The sequence below is a fragment of the Notolepis coatsorum genome, assembly GCF_963971535.1.
Source record: "Notolepis coatsorum genome assembly, chromosome: 3".
Lineage (NCBI taxonomy): Eukaryota > Metazoa > Chordata > Actinopteri > Aulopiformes > Paralepididae > Notolepis > Notolepis coatsorum.
Window position 1 is genome coordinate 124622765 of NC_140167.1, and position 19028 is coordinate 124641792.

General features: G+C 46.1%; 1 protein-coding gene across 1 annotated transcript in view; it reads left to right on the top strand.

The window, feature by feature from the left end:
* Positions 1-19028, top strand: part of LOC311225992 (dynein axonemal heavy chain 7-like) — a gene marked incomplete at both ends in the record, with an annotated part of 810419 nt that overhangs the window by 651402 nt on the left and 139989 nt on the right. Inside the window, 2 exon segments of the mRNA XM_084311374.1 lie at positions 5554-5687; positions 6583-6918. Coding sequence (XP_084167500.1) covers positions 5554-5687; positions 6583-6918 — 470 coding nt within the window.

Below are 19028 nucleotides of genomic sequence, written 5' to 3' on the forward strand. Positions count from 1 at the left end.
ACACGTTCGTGTGGAGTGGATCTAGTCCAAGAGATGGACCTCGGAGATCTAACGATAACCGCCGGTCAGTGACCGTTATGCACCAGGCCGAGTCAGTGCCGCAGCACAAGAACCACAGCACCCCCCCGACCAAGGGGAAGTGGAAGATTGTATGCCAGTACTGTGAAAAGGAACATTGGCTGTCTCAATGTGACACTTTCAAGAAGATGACCGCTGACGAGGTGAGTCAGTGGATCAAAGCCAACCGCCGCTGTTTCCGCTGCGCGCGCAGCCATATGGCAGCTGAGTGCCGTTTAAAGAAGAAATGCAGCAAGTGCGACGGCGCCCACTTGGAGGACCTACACGACAGCAACAAGAAGAAACCCGTACCCCCAAGCAGCTCGAGAGTGAACGTCATGTATATAGACCCTGTGAAGAGCGGGAGCTCCCGAGTGCTCTTGAAGGTGGTCCGAGTGAAATTAAGCTACGAGGACAAAGTCATGGACACTTACGCCGTCCTAGACGATGGGTCAGAAAAGACTCTCCTCCTCGCATCCGCCGCAGCCCGGCTGGGTCTGCGGGGGAGCGAAGAAACAATGACAATCCGTACCATTAGAAGAGACCTGAAGACCATAAAGGGTGAAAATGTCTCCTTCACGATAGCAGCGGTCGGGCAGCCCGAGAAGCAGTATAGGATTACTAACACCTTCACCAGCCACGACATAGGCCTGTCACAGTACACCTACCCCATCCCAAAGCTGATGGAAAAATACGTGCACCTACGTCAACTACCTATACCGTTCATCGACGGCGCCACCCCGACCCTGCTCATAGGATCCGACCACGCACACCTCATCGTCCCAACGGACCGGGTCCACATCGGGCCCAGAGGCTGTCCAGCAGCGGTCGAGACCCGCCTGGGTTGGACACTACAAGGCCCCCTCTCCGGGTCTTCCAACCGACCGACAGCCACTCGCTGCCTCCACTCAAGGATAAACGATGAAGACACCACCCTCTTACAGCACGTCGAGAGGCTATGGACATTAGACGCGATGCCCTTTAAGAATGAAAAGAAACTCGTTCGCTCAAAGGAAGACACTTATGCCATAACCCTCCTCGAGCAGAGGACAAAGAGAGTCGAGGTCAATGGAGTGATGAGATACGCAACTCCACTCTTGAGGCGAGAGGGTATGCCCACCCTCCACGCCTCAAAAGAAGCGACAGAGCGATATCTACTGAACACAGAGCAGCGTCTAGCCAAAGACCCCACTCAAGCCACTGTGTACCGCGCTGAGATTGACAAGCTGATCACAGCGGGACACATAAAGAAAATTGACATTCAAGAGGCCGACCAGACGATCGAATCATGGTACGTGCCCCACCACAAGGTCCACCACAACGGCAAGGATCGCATTGTATTCAACTGCAGCTACCAGATCGGACTACAGAATCTGAATAAAGAACTCTTGCCCGGCCCAACACTCGGCCCCTCTCTACTCGGCGTACTACTACGCTTCCGCCAAGACAAAGTGGCCACCAGCGGCGACATCAAAGGGATGTTCCTGCAGGTGCGACTAGTGGAAGAGGACAAGCCCTTGCTGCGGTTCCTATGGAGAGAGAGGATCAAAGATGAGCAACCATCCATCTACCAATGGGAGGTCCTCCCCTTCGGAACCACATGCAGCCCATGCTGTGCTACGTTCGCACTGCAAAAACATGTGACAGAAGACCCTGAAGCTGACGAGGAGGTCAGACAAAGTGTAGAGAGGAGTTTCTACGTGGACAACTGTCTGCAAAGCGTCTCGACGCCAGAAGAAGCCGAAGCCCTCCTACTCAAGCTCCGCGCCTCACTGATCAAAGGCGGCTTTGATCTCCGGCAGTGGGCCAGCAGTGACCCTCAAGTACTTCGCAGCCTCTCCCCAGAGACAAAGGCAGCAAGCAGCGAGACCTGGATGGCGACCATCCCAGGTGAAGCACAAGAAATGACATTAGGCCTAGTCTGGCGCTTCAAAACAGACTCGCTCCATTACAAATACACACCCCTGACCACAGAGCAGGGAAGGTCGACCCCTCTACCGACCACCAGACGGAGCGTATACAGAACACTCGCAAGGCAATACGACCCGCTGGGGTGTATCCTACCTTACACCACCCGGGCGAAAATGATTGTACGAGAGCTGTGGGACAAGGAACAGGGCTGGGACGACCCCATACCCGACCACCTCGCTTCCACCTGGAGAGAGTGGGAGAGAGAACTCAACTCGCTCCAAAATGTGAACATACGCCGAAGCTACTTCCCACCCACAGTGCGGCTGGAGACGTGCCAGATGGACCTGCACGTCTTCAGCGACGCCTCAGAAGTGGCCTACGGCTCGGTGGCTTACTTGCGGGCCCGAGAGGAGGGAGGAGAAATACACACAGCCTTCATCCTAGCTCGCTCAAGGATAGCCCCCCGCAAGCAACAATCGATCCCGCGTCTAGAGCTCTGCGCAGCTCTGGTAGGCGCGCAACTCGCCACGTTAATCCAACGTGAACTCACCATCCCGGTGCAAAGAACAATCTTGTGGTCAGACTCCATGACCGTACTCACATGGATCCAGTCCGATTCTTGTAGATACAAGGTCTTCGTGGGAGTCAGAATCACAGAGATCCAAGACCTAACAGGATCAGCGTGCTGGAGGTACGTGGACACGAAACAGAACCCAGCAGATGTCATCACACGGGGAATGTCCCTAGATGACCTCACACGTCACAATATCTACAGTGACGGTCCTGAGTTCCTCAAGCTCCCGGAAGAAGAGTGGCCTAACCCCACCCCTCGGGAGGCTAGTCAAGAGGAGGCAGAGATCAAGAAATCTATGTTCTGTGGGTTGACGCACACACCAGCCCCCACTGACCCTAACATAGACGACTGCCCCACCTTTGAGAGTGCGCAGTTAAAGACATTTCTGTGGCACCACCCTGAGGTTCCCCCCACTACCGACATTAACGCAGCTAACTACGAAGAAGCAGAACTCCTTCTGCTACAGCGAGCCCAAAGAGACTTGTTCCCCGACGAGCTAGACTGCCTGCAGGGAACAAAGCCAGTCCCGTCAGACAGCAGACTGCTCCACTTGGCCCCCGAGCGCGACACCCATGGCCTCATCAGGGTGGGTGGTCGTCTGAGACGGGCCCCGGACTTAACGGATGACGTCAAGTTTCCTATAGTCCTCAACAGCCGACACAAGGTCACCGAGCTCATCATAAAGAAATACGACGAGGATGTGCACCACGCTGGGGCAGAGAGAGTCTTCGCTGAGATCCGACGTCGCTATTGGATACTGAACGGAAGAGAAGCAGTACGTCGCTTCCAGCGGACTCGACCAGACTGTCGCCAGTGGCGAGCACAGCCCAGTATACCCAGGAGGGCCGACCTGCCTCACCGCTACACCCGACCCGTGGCGAGGCTGATAGAATTGCCAAGGCTCCCTGACTCCCTTGATGACGATCATGACCCACTGACTTTGTAGATTGCCCTACTTCCCACAACAGACATTGAGTAGTTGACAGGACTATTAATCTGTCTTCCTTTTAACTAATTAGGTGCGGACTAATTAGGAGGCGGCTGTTGTGAAGGGCCAGATTAAACTGAATATATATATGTATCGCTTGATATACTTTGTATATTATTTATATATATACACGGAATATCCCTTTACCTGCGTACAGACCAGAGTAACATTCGCTCTCCTATTGGACAGCGGCCCCAGGCGCCAACGACCAAGCCCCCAACGGCAAGTTCAAAGGCAACTCCGGGCATGTCAGAACATGCCCAGAGTCTGCGTAGTAATACGAGACAAGAACTGAGGTTGGGACTAGATATTCACTTAAGTATAAATACGGCGCAGGTGTAAACAGCAGTAACTAGTTCAAACCCTTCACCACGAGTCAACGTGCAGTGAAGTGAGCAACCTTGCATCTAAATAGAGCATTGAGAACCGCGTGCGAATAGAATGTTAAAGTGTCAGAGTTTAATGCAGTAACGTTGAGTTCGACTTAATCTAATGTGAAGTAATAGTCGATCATTTATTGTATATCGTGCGGCCACAGTTCTTCCGTATGTAGCATTACCCATCGGTTCGTCGTGTCTTTAGCTAGTGCACTTATCCAGGCTGTGTGGCCTAAATACGTGCCCACACCCGAGGAGTCCTAGGCGAGAACCGTTGGACATGTACACAGGAGAATCGGCACCAGCGATTGCAGAACCATTTCTGGTTGGATTATATTGCTTTGGGACCGTGACCACCGGAGAAGAGCACCGTTGATGTCCACTGTCGTTTGGGATTTAACCTCGTGAGGATTACCACTTGGGCCTGCCTCTTGGAAGGGGCTGGCTAGCTGTCGTCAATGCTGTCGAGCATCTTGGATTACAACTATTGCTTTTGTCTGCTGATCAAGGGAGTACAAGCACCGACTCCTGTACCTGGAGCCTCTTTATTCCTCGTTGACCCAGACGGAGTACCCGAACTTTCCTCTACCCATTGTCTCCAGTTAGTACCGGTGTTGCCCTATATAATTGCTACTGTACCACAGGTGGCGTCAGCTTAGACCCATCATAGTATTCCTACTATTCTGACTTATGCTCTTGACTGACTTTACGTATATTCTTCGCCATACAAGCGCGACCCTAATTCTCAATCTGTAACCTAACGTTGCCTAATAATAATAAATTACCCTCCAATAGAATTTCTGTGTCAATGCCGTGTTCTTGTGAGTGTTCACCATCAATATTTGATGTACTGTTTGGCCAGTAATTAAAGTACATAACTAGCAGTGGTTTAATATATCACAATCTTTAATACAGTCAGGGTTTTGTAACCCCTCAGTTACAAAGTGTATTATCAAGAACCAGTCTCACCCAGCACATCACCTCTTTCAGCTCCTTCCCTCAGGGAGGAGATACCGGTCCATACATGCGAAGAGTTCAAGATTTATGAACAGCTTTTTCCCCCAAGCAGTCAGACTGTTAAACTCTCATTGACTGTCCCCTCACGTGCACCATGCACTTTACCTGGACTTGATAACCACTATGTTTACCGCTCATCATGCACTTTATTATTTAAAATATTCTGTTATATGTACAGTGTTATGTGTTACATGTATATTGTACTACGGTCTGTGGGAGCTCCCCTGAAATTTCGTTGTATACTTATGTGCAATGACAATTAAAAGTCTATTATATTCTAATGAAAACCTGGCCGTGCTATAGCTAGATGGGGAAATCGAATGGCCCCGAATGTGTTAAGACTGTTTCAGCGGCCGCAAGGGGCGCTTTTCTCGCCTAGAGCTGCTGAAATGCTAGGGCCGGCCCTGCTCTTAGTATTGTGGCCAACATTAGCAACCTCACACCTATCCCCACTAAACTAAACAACAAAAGGAAACAAAGTGCAACACAGAGCAGTGCTCTGTTTGACGGCATTACAGATTCTACCTTTAAAGGACGTTTCTGTTTGCGAAAGATTATCTGAATGGCGATAAAATGAGGTAAACCTCCCATGAAATAATAACATGAATTATTTGTGTGTGTGTGTGCAGGTGACCCTGGTGAACTTCATGATCACCCCAGAGGGCATACAGGACCAGCTGCTGGGCATCGCGGTGTCACGGGAGAGGCCAGACCTGGAGGAGGAGAAACAGGCTCTGATCCTCCAGGGAGCAGAGAACAAGAGGTACCAGTTAAAGTAGGAGGAGTGGGGGAGGAGGGGGAGGTAAACTGTTAGAACAATAGCTTTCCACCATATTTACTCAGAAGTAGTGGTCTTACCACAGTGAGCACACTGCCACCTACCTTGCAAGGCAGCTGGGTTTGCGGGGTGATGCGAGTCAGGCCGAACCACCATGGTTCAGACCAATTAGCGCCCCCATGAGGAACTACTGGCAGCTACGGGCGTGGGTTTAGGTGTGACGTTTGCTACCTTCTTTGAATCAAATATTTCTTTGTATTCCTTACAAAGACTGTGAGAATCATCTACCGACATGCTAACTGCATAGCTAGCTACGTCGTATCGTTTGTTTTATCTGATTGGTTAAAGGTAGCCTGTGATAGATGGTGATAGACAGATGGTTCATCCAATCACATGCCAAGTATTCTCTGAAAGTGCTTGCCCTTTACAAAACAGTTTCCATGGACAACTTCTGAGGTGGTTCTGTGTAACAAACCATCTGGTGCATCCGGTTACACCACCCCTTCTAGAGAAAATTTGATATTGAAAAAAGTATATAATATATATAATTTTTTATTAAAAAACATACAAATCTAACCGAATTGCTACCCCAAACCCCAAAATAAGCAATGCAGGCCAATGCTTATAATGAGCACCCACCCCCCCCCCCAGTCACCGCTGCTACAAAAGATTATGTTGACAATGCTGTGGACTTTGATTTCCTTCCGACTTTTCACATGTTTTTAGGCAACCAGTCACAATCCACGAGGAATCATAGTGATGTAGAATCATAATTAAAAAGAAAAGTATAAGAACAAATACCTCTCTTGGCACACTGAAATGTGATGATTGTAGACTGTAGAAATCCTCACCTCCCTGTTTCTCCTGCTCCTCTCTCCAGACAACTGAAGGAGATCGAAGACAAGATACTGGAGGTGCTCTCTTCCTCGGAGGGCAACATCCTGGAGGACGAGACGGCTGTTAGTATCCTGTCCTCGTCCAAGGTGCTGGCCAACGAGATCTCCGAGAAGCAGGCCGTGGCCGAGGAGACGGAGTTGAAGATCGACCAGGCGCGCATGGGGTACACGCCCATCGCTATGCACTCCGCCATCCTCTTCTTCTCCATCGCCGACCTGGCTAACATTGAGCCCATGTACCAGTACTCCCTCAACTGGTTCATCAACCTCTTCATTGGCTCCATAGACAACGCAGACACGAGTGACGTCCTCGAGCAGAGGTCAGATCATCATCATTATCATCTTCCACCTTTATTTACTCTTGGAGATACAATTTAGGCTGGGCCCTCATTTACAGTGTTGCAGAGATTACAAATTAGGCAACAATAAAGACGATACAGCAAAACAGACCTGTTTAGTAAATCAGTCAAATCAGTTAAAACAGGTACTTACTGAAACAGGGCTGGTCAGGGTAAAGTGAAAATAAATATGTGTTCAGAGTTTGTCACACCACAGATTTGGTGTTTAACACATTCAGTGCCGTTCACGGATAAACACGTTTCTGACGCCCAACGGTTGAGTGCCAATTACTGATTAACACGTTTCTGGATCGTTATTTATTTTATTCGCTATTTCCATTGATAATTCATTGGGGCAGCCTGTGCAGGTCAGGCTGTCCTGAATGAGTCTGAGATCGCAAACTTCCAATACCGCCGCCTAATGCCTTGCGGCCGCTATTGCACATTCTTGGACTCTCTCTGGCTCAGCCTGTATGTTGATCTAACAAGTCCGGTCCGGGTTTTCCTACTCGGGCAGTAGTAACGTTTATAACACATGGATTGGGGAGAATCAAGCACAGTAGATTCATGTACTTTTCTGGATTAACTTGGCAACACGATCGAGATCAATACTTGGAATGGCGATCAGATAATTGGATTATTCTTTTTGCAGTACATCCTAGTCAAGGTAAGTGCTATATGTTATCAATCTTGCGTTGATCCGAGCATGACTTCATTGTGATCCGTGTGTGTCCTGTAACGTTACTCCACAACATATGCCGTTGGTGGCGATCGAAGCATAACCCCCCCCCCACCCCACCCTTTCATGCATGCATGATGAAACATAATACCGATAATATAGCGTTGATTTCAGATTGATTGTTGATCCAAGCAAGAAATGGCACGATTCCTAGTGAAATGCAATAAAACGCTGTTTAGCGGCATTTCAAGTTTCAAGTTTCTTTAATAGTTGTCATACAGAAGTACAGAATACTTTTATACAAAATGCTTCTTACTGTTACGCTCCAGAGACTGTGCTAGACAAGATAAGTATGAAATAACATAGTATATCATGTAAATTAGAAGTAAAAAATGAGGTCACAGTGTTCAGTATAGACATATGTACAATGTTCGATGCAGAATAGACGTAACTGAGTTACCATATAATATACAATATACTATGCAGTGTACTAATATACAATACTATATAGTGCAAAGCAGAAATGGGATGAGGTACAATTTAGGTACAATTTACAGTAAGGTGTATGAGTTGTAGTGCAAATCCTTTATCAATAAATATAAAGTGTGTTTAGGTGATCTAAAGTGTGGAGAGTGGGTGCTGCAGTGTGTTGTTTGTTTAAAGTGAGTGTGTGCGTGTGGATGTGTGTGCTGTGTGCATTTGATGGTTGTTGTATAGTGTTTATTGTTCGTTGAGCAGCCTGATGGCCTGGGGATAGAAGCTTCTTCTGAGTCTTTCTGTGCTCGCCTTGAGACTCCGGTATCGCTTGCCTGACCGCAGCAGTTCAAAGAGGCAGTTGTTCGGGTGGCTGGAGTCCTTGATGATTCTCTTAGCCTTACCCCTGCACCGCTTGTTGTAAATGTTCTGGAGGGTGGGGAGCCCCCCTCCAATTGTGCGTTCGGCTGAACGTGTCACTCTTTGTAGTCTGCTTCGTAATGAATGATTCATTCATTCGTAATGAATCATTAAAAAAATATACCGTTAACATATGTTGTTTCTTTACACATATGTTGGATTATGTAATTGGTTTGTCATGACAAAACAATAAAAATCGCTACTTTACATCAGAGTGAAGTGAACTCTGTTACGCTGCCACCACCCACTTCAATGACAGAGCTCTCATATTTGCGAATGCATAAACTATATCTTAAATTATGGCTATGTGTCTAATATGGCTGTCATTGATAAACGACAGCCATATTAGACACATAGCCATAATTTAAGATATAGTTTATGCATTCGCAAAATATGAGAGCTCTGTCATTGAAAGGGCTTCTACAACGGAAGACGGCCGCTGCTGCTGGAGCTGGACCGAGTCAAGCCGGCGGCGGCGCACGGAAGCCGGGGAGAAACCACCGCATCGCCCCGCTGGCGCTTCACAATGTGCAGTTTCTAGTTAATCAGTCAGCAGCCTCGCGAAATAACATTATACATTATATAACGTTACAATGTACAGTTTCTAGTTAATCAGTCAGCAGCCTCCACAGCCTCCAGCCTCGCGAAATAACATTATACATTATATAACGTTACAATGTACAGTTTCTAGTTAATCAGTCAGCAGCCTCCACAGCCTCCACTGACAAGTGAAGCGTGTAGTTGTTTTGATAAATGCGTTGTGTATTCGTGCAATTCAATTCGGACAAAGATTACAGCTCCGCGCTTCATTCATTTCATTTGGGACCTCTGCCACTTGTCTGCCGCGCTCGCGGCAAAAGGGGGCGGGGGGTCGTGGCCAATCAGAGAAAAGCTGAACACAAGTTGGTTGCCTTTAATGTTCACGCGGCCGGGGATGCCGTCCGGTCCTGCTGCCTTCCTGATATTGACTTTTTTAAAGGTCCGCCTCACCTCATGCTCTGTTACCCTGAACACTGAGTCTCCATCAGCAGACCCCCCCCCCCCCCCCATTGCCGTGGCTTGTAGGCTGGTGTTGTTATTACCAGCCTCAAACCTCGCATAGAAGGTATTGAGATCATTTGCTAAGGAGATGTCACTGTTCAGTTTGAGGGAGGTGCCTTTGTAGTCTGTCATCGTTTTGAGGCCCTGCCACATAGCTGTTCAAACTGAAGTTCAATTTTATCCCTGTAGCGCCGTTTTGCCTCTATTACTGTCCTCCTTACGTTGTATCGCGCCACCTTGTGGTCATTCATGTTGCCTGCCACCAGGCCGTCGCTGTGGTGCACGCTTTCAGAGCTTCACGGACGGATTTGTCTACCCAGGGTTTTTGATTTGGGTAAACTTTAATTGTGGTAGTGGGCAGGGACGTGCACAGGACTTTAGAAAAGCAGGTGCCCAAAAAGTAGAAAAGGGCATCAATTATTAAATGCAATGCGAGCGCGCACAGCGCGCAAGCCCGATTTTTGGGGTTAATACAAGTCTATGGTACATTCAGTTTCACCGATAGATGTCACCAAAACTACATAGTGTCCCTTTAATAACACAATATGCGCTCCAGACCAACAGCTGCGGGCGGCATGCCGAAATTAACACACTGTGTTGATAGAGCAAGAGAGCGAGAGAGAGAGAGAGAGAGAGAGAGAGAGAGAGAGAGAGAGAGAGAGAGAGAGAGAGAGAGAGCGAGAGAGAGAGAGAGAGAGAGAGAGCGAGAGAGAGAGAGAGAGAGAGAGAGAGAGAGAGAGAGAGAGAGAGCGAGAGAGAGAGAAAGAGAGAGAGAGAGAGAGAGAGAGAGAGAGAGAGAGAGAGAGAGAGAGAGAAAGAGAGAGAGAGAGAGAGACCGCATTAACTCACTTGTTTAGTTGAAACGTGGTCCAGGTCAGGAGGGCTTGATGAAGTATTATGTCCACTGTCCCACAGTCACAGACTGTTGTCTTGATGTATATCCACTATCCAGACTGCGTCCAGCCAAATAGCTTCTTTAGCAGTTAGCACAACACAAGTACTGATGAGCTGTGTCTACTGTCTTTGCCCATTTCCGCGTCGAACAGCCTGCAAACTACCTGGCGTTCTATCGCCATGCTCTAAGACAAACTCTAACCTTAACTGTTACAAAGGATCAGATTAAACCGAATATATATATTTATTGATTGATATATATTGCATAGTATTTGTATATCGTTTGATATCCCTTGTATATTCCTTGTACATATACACGGAATATCCCTTTAGCCTATTACAGACCATAATATTTCATTCTCCTATTGGACAGCGGTCCACAGGCGCCGGGGCCGTGCCTCCAGAGTCAGGTTCAAAGCCACCGTCAAGACATGTCTGTACATGCCCGGCCTTGCCCAGGGATACGAGACAGAAATGAGGTTGGCACTAGATTGTTCGCCGTGCATATAAATATGGCGCAGGTGAATACAGAAGTAGAGTTACCCAATAAGTTGAAGCCTCACCCACGATACTCCGTGCGGTGAAGTATGGCCTGTTTGGCCCCAAAATAGAGCATTGAGACCGCGTGCGAATTAATAACTGAATTGTCAGAGTTTGGCGCTATACCGTCGAGTGCGACATATTTCTATTAAGTCAGTAATAGTCTATTTGTGTATAGTGTATCGTGCGGCTAAAGTTCTACAGTGACCAGCATCACCAACGCTTCCTCGTATCAGCTAGAGTGCTTATCCAGGCTGGGCTGCTTTCATGGCGCTTTCACCCGAGGAGACCTAGACGAGAACCGTGTGGACATGTACACTGGATTAATCTACCCGACGACTACATAGCCCTTTGCGGCTGGATTATATTTGTTTTGGTCCTGTGATTTATGGAGCGGAGAATCGCCGACGCCTACACATGTTGGATTTACCCTGTGAGGAGACCAGTCGAGTCTGCGCCTCAGAGAGCCTGAGGCCGGCTAGCTTTCTTCACTGTGGAGCTACAGTCTACGGAGAACAGCTGTATTCGTCTGTGGATCAAGAGACTATTGCACCGTCTCCTGTACTTGGAGTCTCCTTAGTCATCGTTGACCAGACTCTCTACTACCGACAGATCCTCTACCCCTGCTGGCTTACAACCGGGGGGACCCTTCCAGTATCTCCCGCTATATATTACTAGTGTACCATAGATATAATTCTCTAAGATTCAGGTTGTATAATTACCTCCTGCGTAACCAGAGAATGGACATTCATTATTGATTTGCCTACGCACATTCCTTTGCCTTATAAGCGCATCCAAAGTAAAATACAGAGAAGTATATTATGTACCTTTTGCTGCAATAAATACTTGATTACACCTTTGTGTGGAACCGATTCATTGTGGGAAGTGTTCATCATATTTATATATCATGTACTGTATGGCCAGTAATTAAAGTACATAAAGCGGTAGTGGTTTAATGATACCATACTTATCAATACAGTCAGGGAATTGTACCCCTCAGTTACATTAACCAACTTTGAAAGAGTGCCTAAGCTTAACCGTCGAAAGAACTTGCCGTCACGCTCTAAGACAAACTCTAACCTGAACCTACTTCGAAGAGTGGCTAGGCTTAATCAGTGTAGAATCTGGCGTCGGCCAATCAGAGAGCGTCTGCCAGAAATGCGGCTACGGATGCGGCACCTACCCACGTGCTATGCGTAAATAATAGGTCCTTCCAGGAGAGGGGTAGGGGCATTTATCTCTCTTTCTTTACCTAATATTTAGATTCTATCATGACATCTTTCATTTGGAAGGGCAGGGCAGTCTATCTATATGTGCAACAGTAAAAAAATATTAAAAAAGGGGCATCAAAAGGGCACTTTCTAATGGAAAATGAAAAAGGCAGGTGCCCGGGCACCCCTTCACGTCTATGTGTGCACGTGCCTGGTAGTGGGGATTGTTTCTTCCACCAAAGTACGAACAAAGTCCAGCACTGTCTCCGTGTAGACATTAATGTTATCTGTGTCACGGAATACACTCCAGTCTGTGCATTCAAGCGCAGCTTGGAGCGTCTCCTCTGACTCCACATCCCATTTCTGCACCTCTCGCGAGACTACCGGAGTGCTCTTGATTCTTTGTTTATATTTTGGTGAAAGAAAGATGGCCGCATGATCAGACTTCCCGAAGCCACTAGCAGAATGAGCCTTGTATCCACCCTTGAATTGCGTGTAACGGTGGTCTAAAATGTTACCGCCTCTGGTGTTACAAATCACATGCTGATAGAAGTCCGGCAATACCTTTCTTAGATTGGCGCTATTGAAATCACCCACAACCACAATAGCAGCATCAACGTTAGCTGCCTGGAGTTTATTTACCTCGTTGTGGAGCCTGGAGAGCGCGTCGCCAGTGTTGGCTTGCGGTGGAATATACACCCCGACCAGGATGATCGACATTAGCTCCCTCGGGAGGAAGAAAGGTCGACACTTGATGGATATATATTCCAGGTTGGGGGAGCAGTGGCTCGATAGTTCCTTCACGTTTCCTGGGATTACACAGAATTACTCTAAAACTATACTCATATTCACCACGGTATAAAACGGGAATGTATTGATGAAAAAAGTATCTGTTTTTTGCATCTTGACCGGAAGAAACTCAATGACAATCGACTAGGGGTGTAAAGGTACACGTATCCGTACCAAACCGAACAAGTTTCAGTGTGTACCGTACCGTACCAAACGGCTGTATAGTCTACCGAACGAATACAACGGTATGTTAACCACCCACCGGGGGGCTGTTTTTTTCACAATCTAATATAATTATTATTATTATTTTTATTTTTTTTACAAGTCGATTATTCATTTCAATATAGAATATTCGTTGACAGCCTACAAGTACAATTAGTTACTGAACACTACATCACCCCTGAGTGGAACATGGAAAGCCAAACTTTCTCCCACTGTACCGAAAACCGTACCGAACCTTGACTTCAAAACCGAGGTACGTACCGTACCGTGGTTTTTGTGTACCGTTACACCCCTACAATCGACTATATTATTAGATCCATAATATTTAATATAGTTTTAGCACTGCAAACACCGGCATGTACCCCCATTCATTACAGTGCTGGCACACACGGCCATACGCCCACAGCGACCTCTGGCGCCCAATGTGTTAAAAGACGTTCATGACTATAATAAAACAGCTAAAAAACAGCTCATATGACGCGCGGTCAGATGATGCTTGATTGACAGCTCCCTTTCAGCTCAAGTGCCATTTTATTTTTCCATTCAATCACTAACCATTTAAATTACCAAATCTATCAAATGGACCCGACTTGGTTAGAAAGCTTATTGACTAACTAGCAAACTAGGTTAGATCACCCAAATCTGTGTTTTTATTTAACTAGACCTCCCGGAGTTTGGTGCTAATCTTGTTAGCATTTTCCATTCACATACTGTACATGCAGTGATGGGCAGTAGCTAGCTACAAGTAGCGACGCTACATAGCTTAACTACAATTCTCAGTAGCGTGATGGTAGCGTTGCTACTTTTTAACCAGGTAGCGGTCTCTGTAGCGGAGCTATTTATAGAACGAAGTAGTGATGTAGCGACGAGGAAACGCTACACGCTACTGTCGGGAGAAACAGTCTAGACTATAAAGATTTGTGAGGAGAAAAAAAAACTCCCCGTAGAAAACCCACTATGATTGGTTGGTTGGTTTAGATATGAGTATGACGACTCACGATTGGGTATGGTAGGCCAAAACATTACGGGTAGGCCAATCAGAGGCAGGATAGGGCGGGACTCCAACCTGCAAATCAGGAAGTGAAAATCGAAACGCAGACCACTGAATGAGAATGAATGAATGCAATTTAACAGATTAGATGAACCAGTCCGCGCGAAATAATCGCAGAGGGATTCGATGTCAACAATGCCTCTCTATGGCCCTATCTGGACACATTTATGAGTTTGACTGAAAAAACGCCTAAAACATATGCTGCTCTAAACTTCCCACACATCCAGCACTAACTTGAGAACACATTCAGGTGAGCTGATGAAAATCAACTGTTCCCAAACAGCACACAAGTCAGTACACTTTTTGTCAACAGCTTTAACTAACAGATAGCTGCTATCATGATGATGTGTCACTGTAGGCAGAAAATGAACAATATTATGGGGGTGGAGAAAAGAAAAAAAGAGGGAAAAGATCACCTAGAGGCTAGAGCAGTGGTTCTCAACTGTCCCCACATGATTTTGGGGCCATGGAATGTTTTGTGAGTTACATATTTAAATACATTTGGTCATTTAGCTGACGCTTTCATTCAAAGCAACTTACAAATTGTGTACAACAAGTCAGCAGGAGTGGTACATATCTAGCAGCCAAGGATAAGTAGTATTGTTTGTCAGTGTCAAGCTTGAGTGTTATACTCGGAGTACATACTGTAGTAGTATAGACATATTAGCATAGTTGGTACTGGTAGTAGTATATACATGGTAGCATAATACTAGTAAAATGAAGTAAAACAGTTACAATTCAGATAATAATAATTAATAATAATTTAGGACCTGCTCCGAGGTCATCATTTGGCACACATGCGAACCATGCATACAATGCGTATCTGCGATTAACCCATCCCGTCGTCCTTCCCCCCCAAGGGCAGCCGGGAGCAGACAGGCGCCACGTGAGCCGCGCCAGGGGACCAATCCAAGTGCTCCTGTCCGTCTTCGTCAAGGACGCCACAGCGTTAGCGATCTTGTTGTTGTGCATGTTTTTCCATTGGGTTTATCTTATCGGGGGGGGAAACCCTTGCGAGCACGGGGAGAACATGCAAACTCCACACAGAAAGGCCTGGGAGATACCCCACCTGGGTAACTGGCATCATGGAAACCTGGTCCCCAAGCGGGATTCGAACCCTGGACCTTCTTGCTGTGAGGCGACAGTGTTAACCACTACACCACCGTGCCGCTATATTGAAGAAGTGTGTTTTTGGTTGATAAAGTGGGCAGGTTTCAGAAGATGCAGAGTTTAGGGATAAATAATACATAAAGATAGAATAGAAAAGAAAAAGACCATTACTGCATCAAAAGTAATCAACAAACTATACTATAAAAACTGATCAAACCAAATGGGCTCTTTATTTTCTTTTGTAGAGGCTGCACCCAGCTAAACTTGCCTTCCTGGATTTTGTACATAATACAAGTTCATGTTAAAAGGATGACACAAAAAGCCAGACCGAGGGCTTGTTTCAATAAACAATCAAACTGAGAATTTTTTTTGCCTGCCTATTTGTTTGGTGGAAACTTGATCACGAAGTAAAAAAAAAAAAAAAAGTAGTGCCGATGTAGCTAGCTATTTTTGCCATGTTCTTGTAGTGTAGCTTGCTACATTTCTCTGGGGATAGCTTCCATTGTAGTTGAGCTATATTTAATCGAGAGTAACTTGTAGTGTAGCTTGCTACATTTCCCAAGTAGCTTGCCCATCACTGTGTACATGTAACGGTTAGCATTAGCTTTGCTATGCTACACTTTCAAGCTACTATCAACTCTAATCAAACCACGCTAATGCTCTCTAGGTGTTATATAGTGTTAGGGGAGGGGTTATGCTAAGGATGGCTCTAGTGTGTCATCAAGCCATGATTTCAGGCCGCCCAAATAGTCCTGAACACAAAAATGGTGAAAAAACATTTAATGGTCTAACTCCACAATTCAGTAGTACATAGTTCACAGTTTTTCAAATATTTTCAGCAACTACTTTCTAACATATTTATATTAGATTAGATTCAAATGTATTGTCATTATACAGCACAAGTACAGTACAATGGAAATAAGTTTGGCATCCAACCAGAGTGCAAATGTAACAGTAAAGTGCAATAGTAATATACTATGTACAGGTGATTAAACTATACAAAATGGACAGGTGTCAAAACGGAAACAGCCAAGCAGTTGAATGAACAGCTATATCCCCATTGATTACAGGTCTCCAAAAGTTTCATCACATGTTGCACTTTATTATTGTAGTGTGTTAATATCAGAACATGTGTTCTCTGCTGAGATTTGTTTCTAAACACACTGCACTCCTATACATGGCACCAACACCATTATCAAGTTTGCAGATGAGGTAGGTGGTAAGGCTGAGCCCGAACGTTCGAACGTTCGAACGTTCGTTCGTTAAGCTGACATTCGGACTTTAATTAATGGGTTCGAACGTTCGGTGAAAAAAAATAAAGCAGGCGCAACGACGGTGAGGCGATGTGAAGCGGCGCGTCCCCCGAGTGAGATCGCTCGGCTCAACCAGTATGGTCTCTGCCGGGCTGTTGCTGGATACTCAACCAGAGCTCTAGTCTCAACCAATGCAATAGAACAATTTTGATTGAATGACAGGCGATTCTGCCAATTACGTCACACCGCTTGCACCCGCCTCTGCTGTTACCACCAATCGGCAAGCGTTTATTATTTTTTTTACTTCCGGCAATGCCGCCATTGATCTGCTTGAGAGAAGCATTAACGTAGCGTTAGCTCCCCGCCGAGGAAGTAAAAGTCGTAACAACTTTCCATAGGTCAACCTGCGGAAGGATCATTAATGAATAGTATTGAATACCAGCCTTTTTCGGCCACGGAGCGCGAGCTTCATGGCGGGAGGTGGTTGCGTTGGAAACAACTCTGGCCGAGGCGGCAGGCGTGTTGGGAGCCCGGCGGGACCCCCGCACCGGTGTCTCTCTGTCTCTCTGCCGTCCCCCGTTCAGAGGTAGACGGTGGAAGGAGCCGAGGCGCGCGCCTCTCTCCTTCCCGTCGACCAAGAGTGAATACCTGTTATTGAACGTGTAACACTAACTATATAACGTGAATGCCACAAAACGAATGCATTTGTTTATCTAGCCCCTTACGTGACTGCGGTGTGCAAGGGCTATTGTTTATCATAAGTAGGAACTTTATGCAGTACTCAGTAGCTTGTTTATTTTCTTCTGAGTGCTTTGTTTAATTACATGTTTACATGAACAGCCACCACTGTAAACATGTTTTTTCACCAATAGATTATGCAATGCCGCCCTCCGTAGGATCTATAATGATAATAAAAAAAAAAAATTATATAAAAAAAAAAAAAGTAATAAAAAAATAATTTTATTAAAAAATTTACAAAAAACGAACGTTCTAACGTTCGTTCGATAAACCCTGGCGAACGTTCGAACCCTAAAAACAGGGTTCGGGCTCAGCCTTAGTAGGTGGTGGGGCCCTGGTCCCACTTTTGTCAGTTAACAGAACAGTCAACTATAGCCACCTGTTACGACCCTGGCTCAGAGGGAAGCAACATAAGGGGGACACAGACACCAATGGTCAAGTTTAAACCAAAAGGATATATTTATTATAATAACTAGCACAAACAAAAGGTCAATTGTGGTGGAAGGGAGGAAGACAGTGTCTTCCAGCAGTAGAGTGGCAGTGTGTGGGGCGGGGGAGGGCCTTTTGAGCCCAGACAGGCAGCTTCCCAATTAGCATATGATTGCTGCAACACAGGACACAGGACACAGTGGCAAACAGCCTGGCACGTAACACCACCCCTCTGAAAAAGCAAAGCAGCCTCAACATCCGGGAAGCGATGGGAGAGGAGGAAGAATGAAAGAAGAAGCAGCTGGTTAAAAAATGGATGAGCTGCAGAGTGGAGTACAGGCTTCCTCCACTGTGCTACTGTGTTAAGGGCTTTAACACTATGGCTTCCGCACTCTTGCGGCGATTTATGCCTCAGAGGACAGAGGATTGTTTACAAACCGATGTACTTTCTAAGAGCTATATATATCATTTATAGTATTGCTATCTGTCCATTCTCATTGTCACTTGAGTGCATAAACCGTGCCTTCATAATGGCTTAAAGAAAATAAAAATTCATCGGTTGGTTGTCATTTTATAGCGTCGTGAATATAAGGTTTATCGCGCTTTTCGTCTCTTCTTTTTTTCTTCAGGAAGCTAGAAAATGGCTAAACGTTGGCGCCGTTATATCAAACGCCATTTCTGCTGTATATATACGAATGAAATAAAACAAACTGCGTAGCATCCGGACTATTACAGAGCATCTATGGATGAAATGGGGGCGGCGGGGAACGCCGATTAGTATTATTGATTAGCAATAGAGTATGCGTTCAGGTAGCCAATGTCAGTGGTCTATCACGTTAGGTTTTAAAACAATGTCCAATCCAGCTGTAATTTGGGGTAATAGTATCCTACCGTCAGGCCATGTGATCGCCGGCAGCATTTCTTCATTAGTCATCGGATTCTGGTAGATCGATATGTACATTGGCTAATCATAAATCCCATTATTCCAGGTTGAAAAATACGTTCGGTAACGGGATCAAAGATGGAGGGTCTTCGTTTGGAATCGAGGCTCTATGATCCGCCCACAGGACTGTAAAAGAAATCTTTTTTAAAATCCCCTCAATGATACTGCAGTGGAGCGATGGCGCCCCTAAGCGGATCTGGCCGGTAGTGCATGTTTCGAAAATCAAATATGTGGGTAGGTAATGGATCTCGATAGCGGACGTTAATAGCGTTATAAATATGGAATAAAACAATAACAA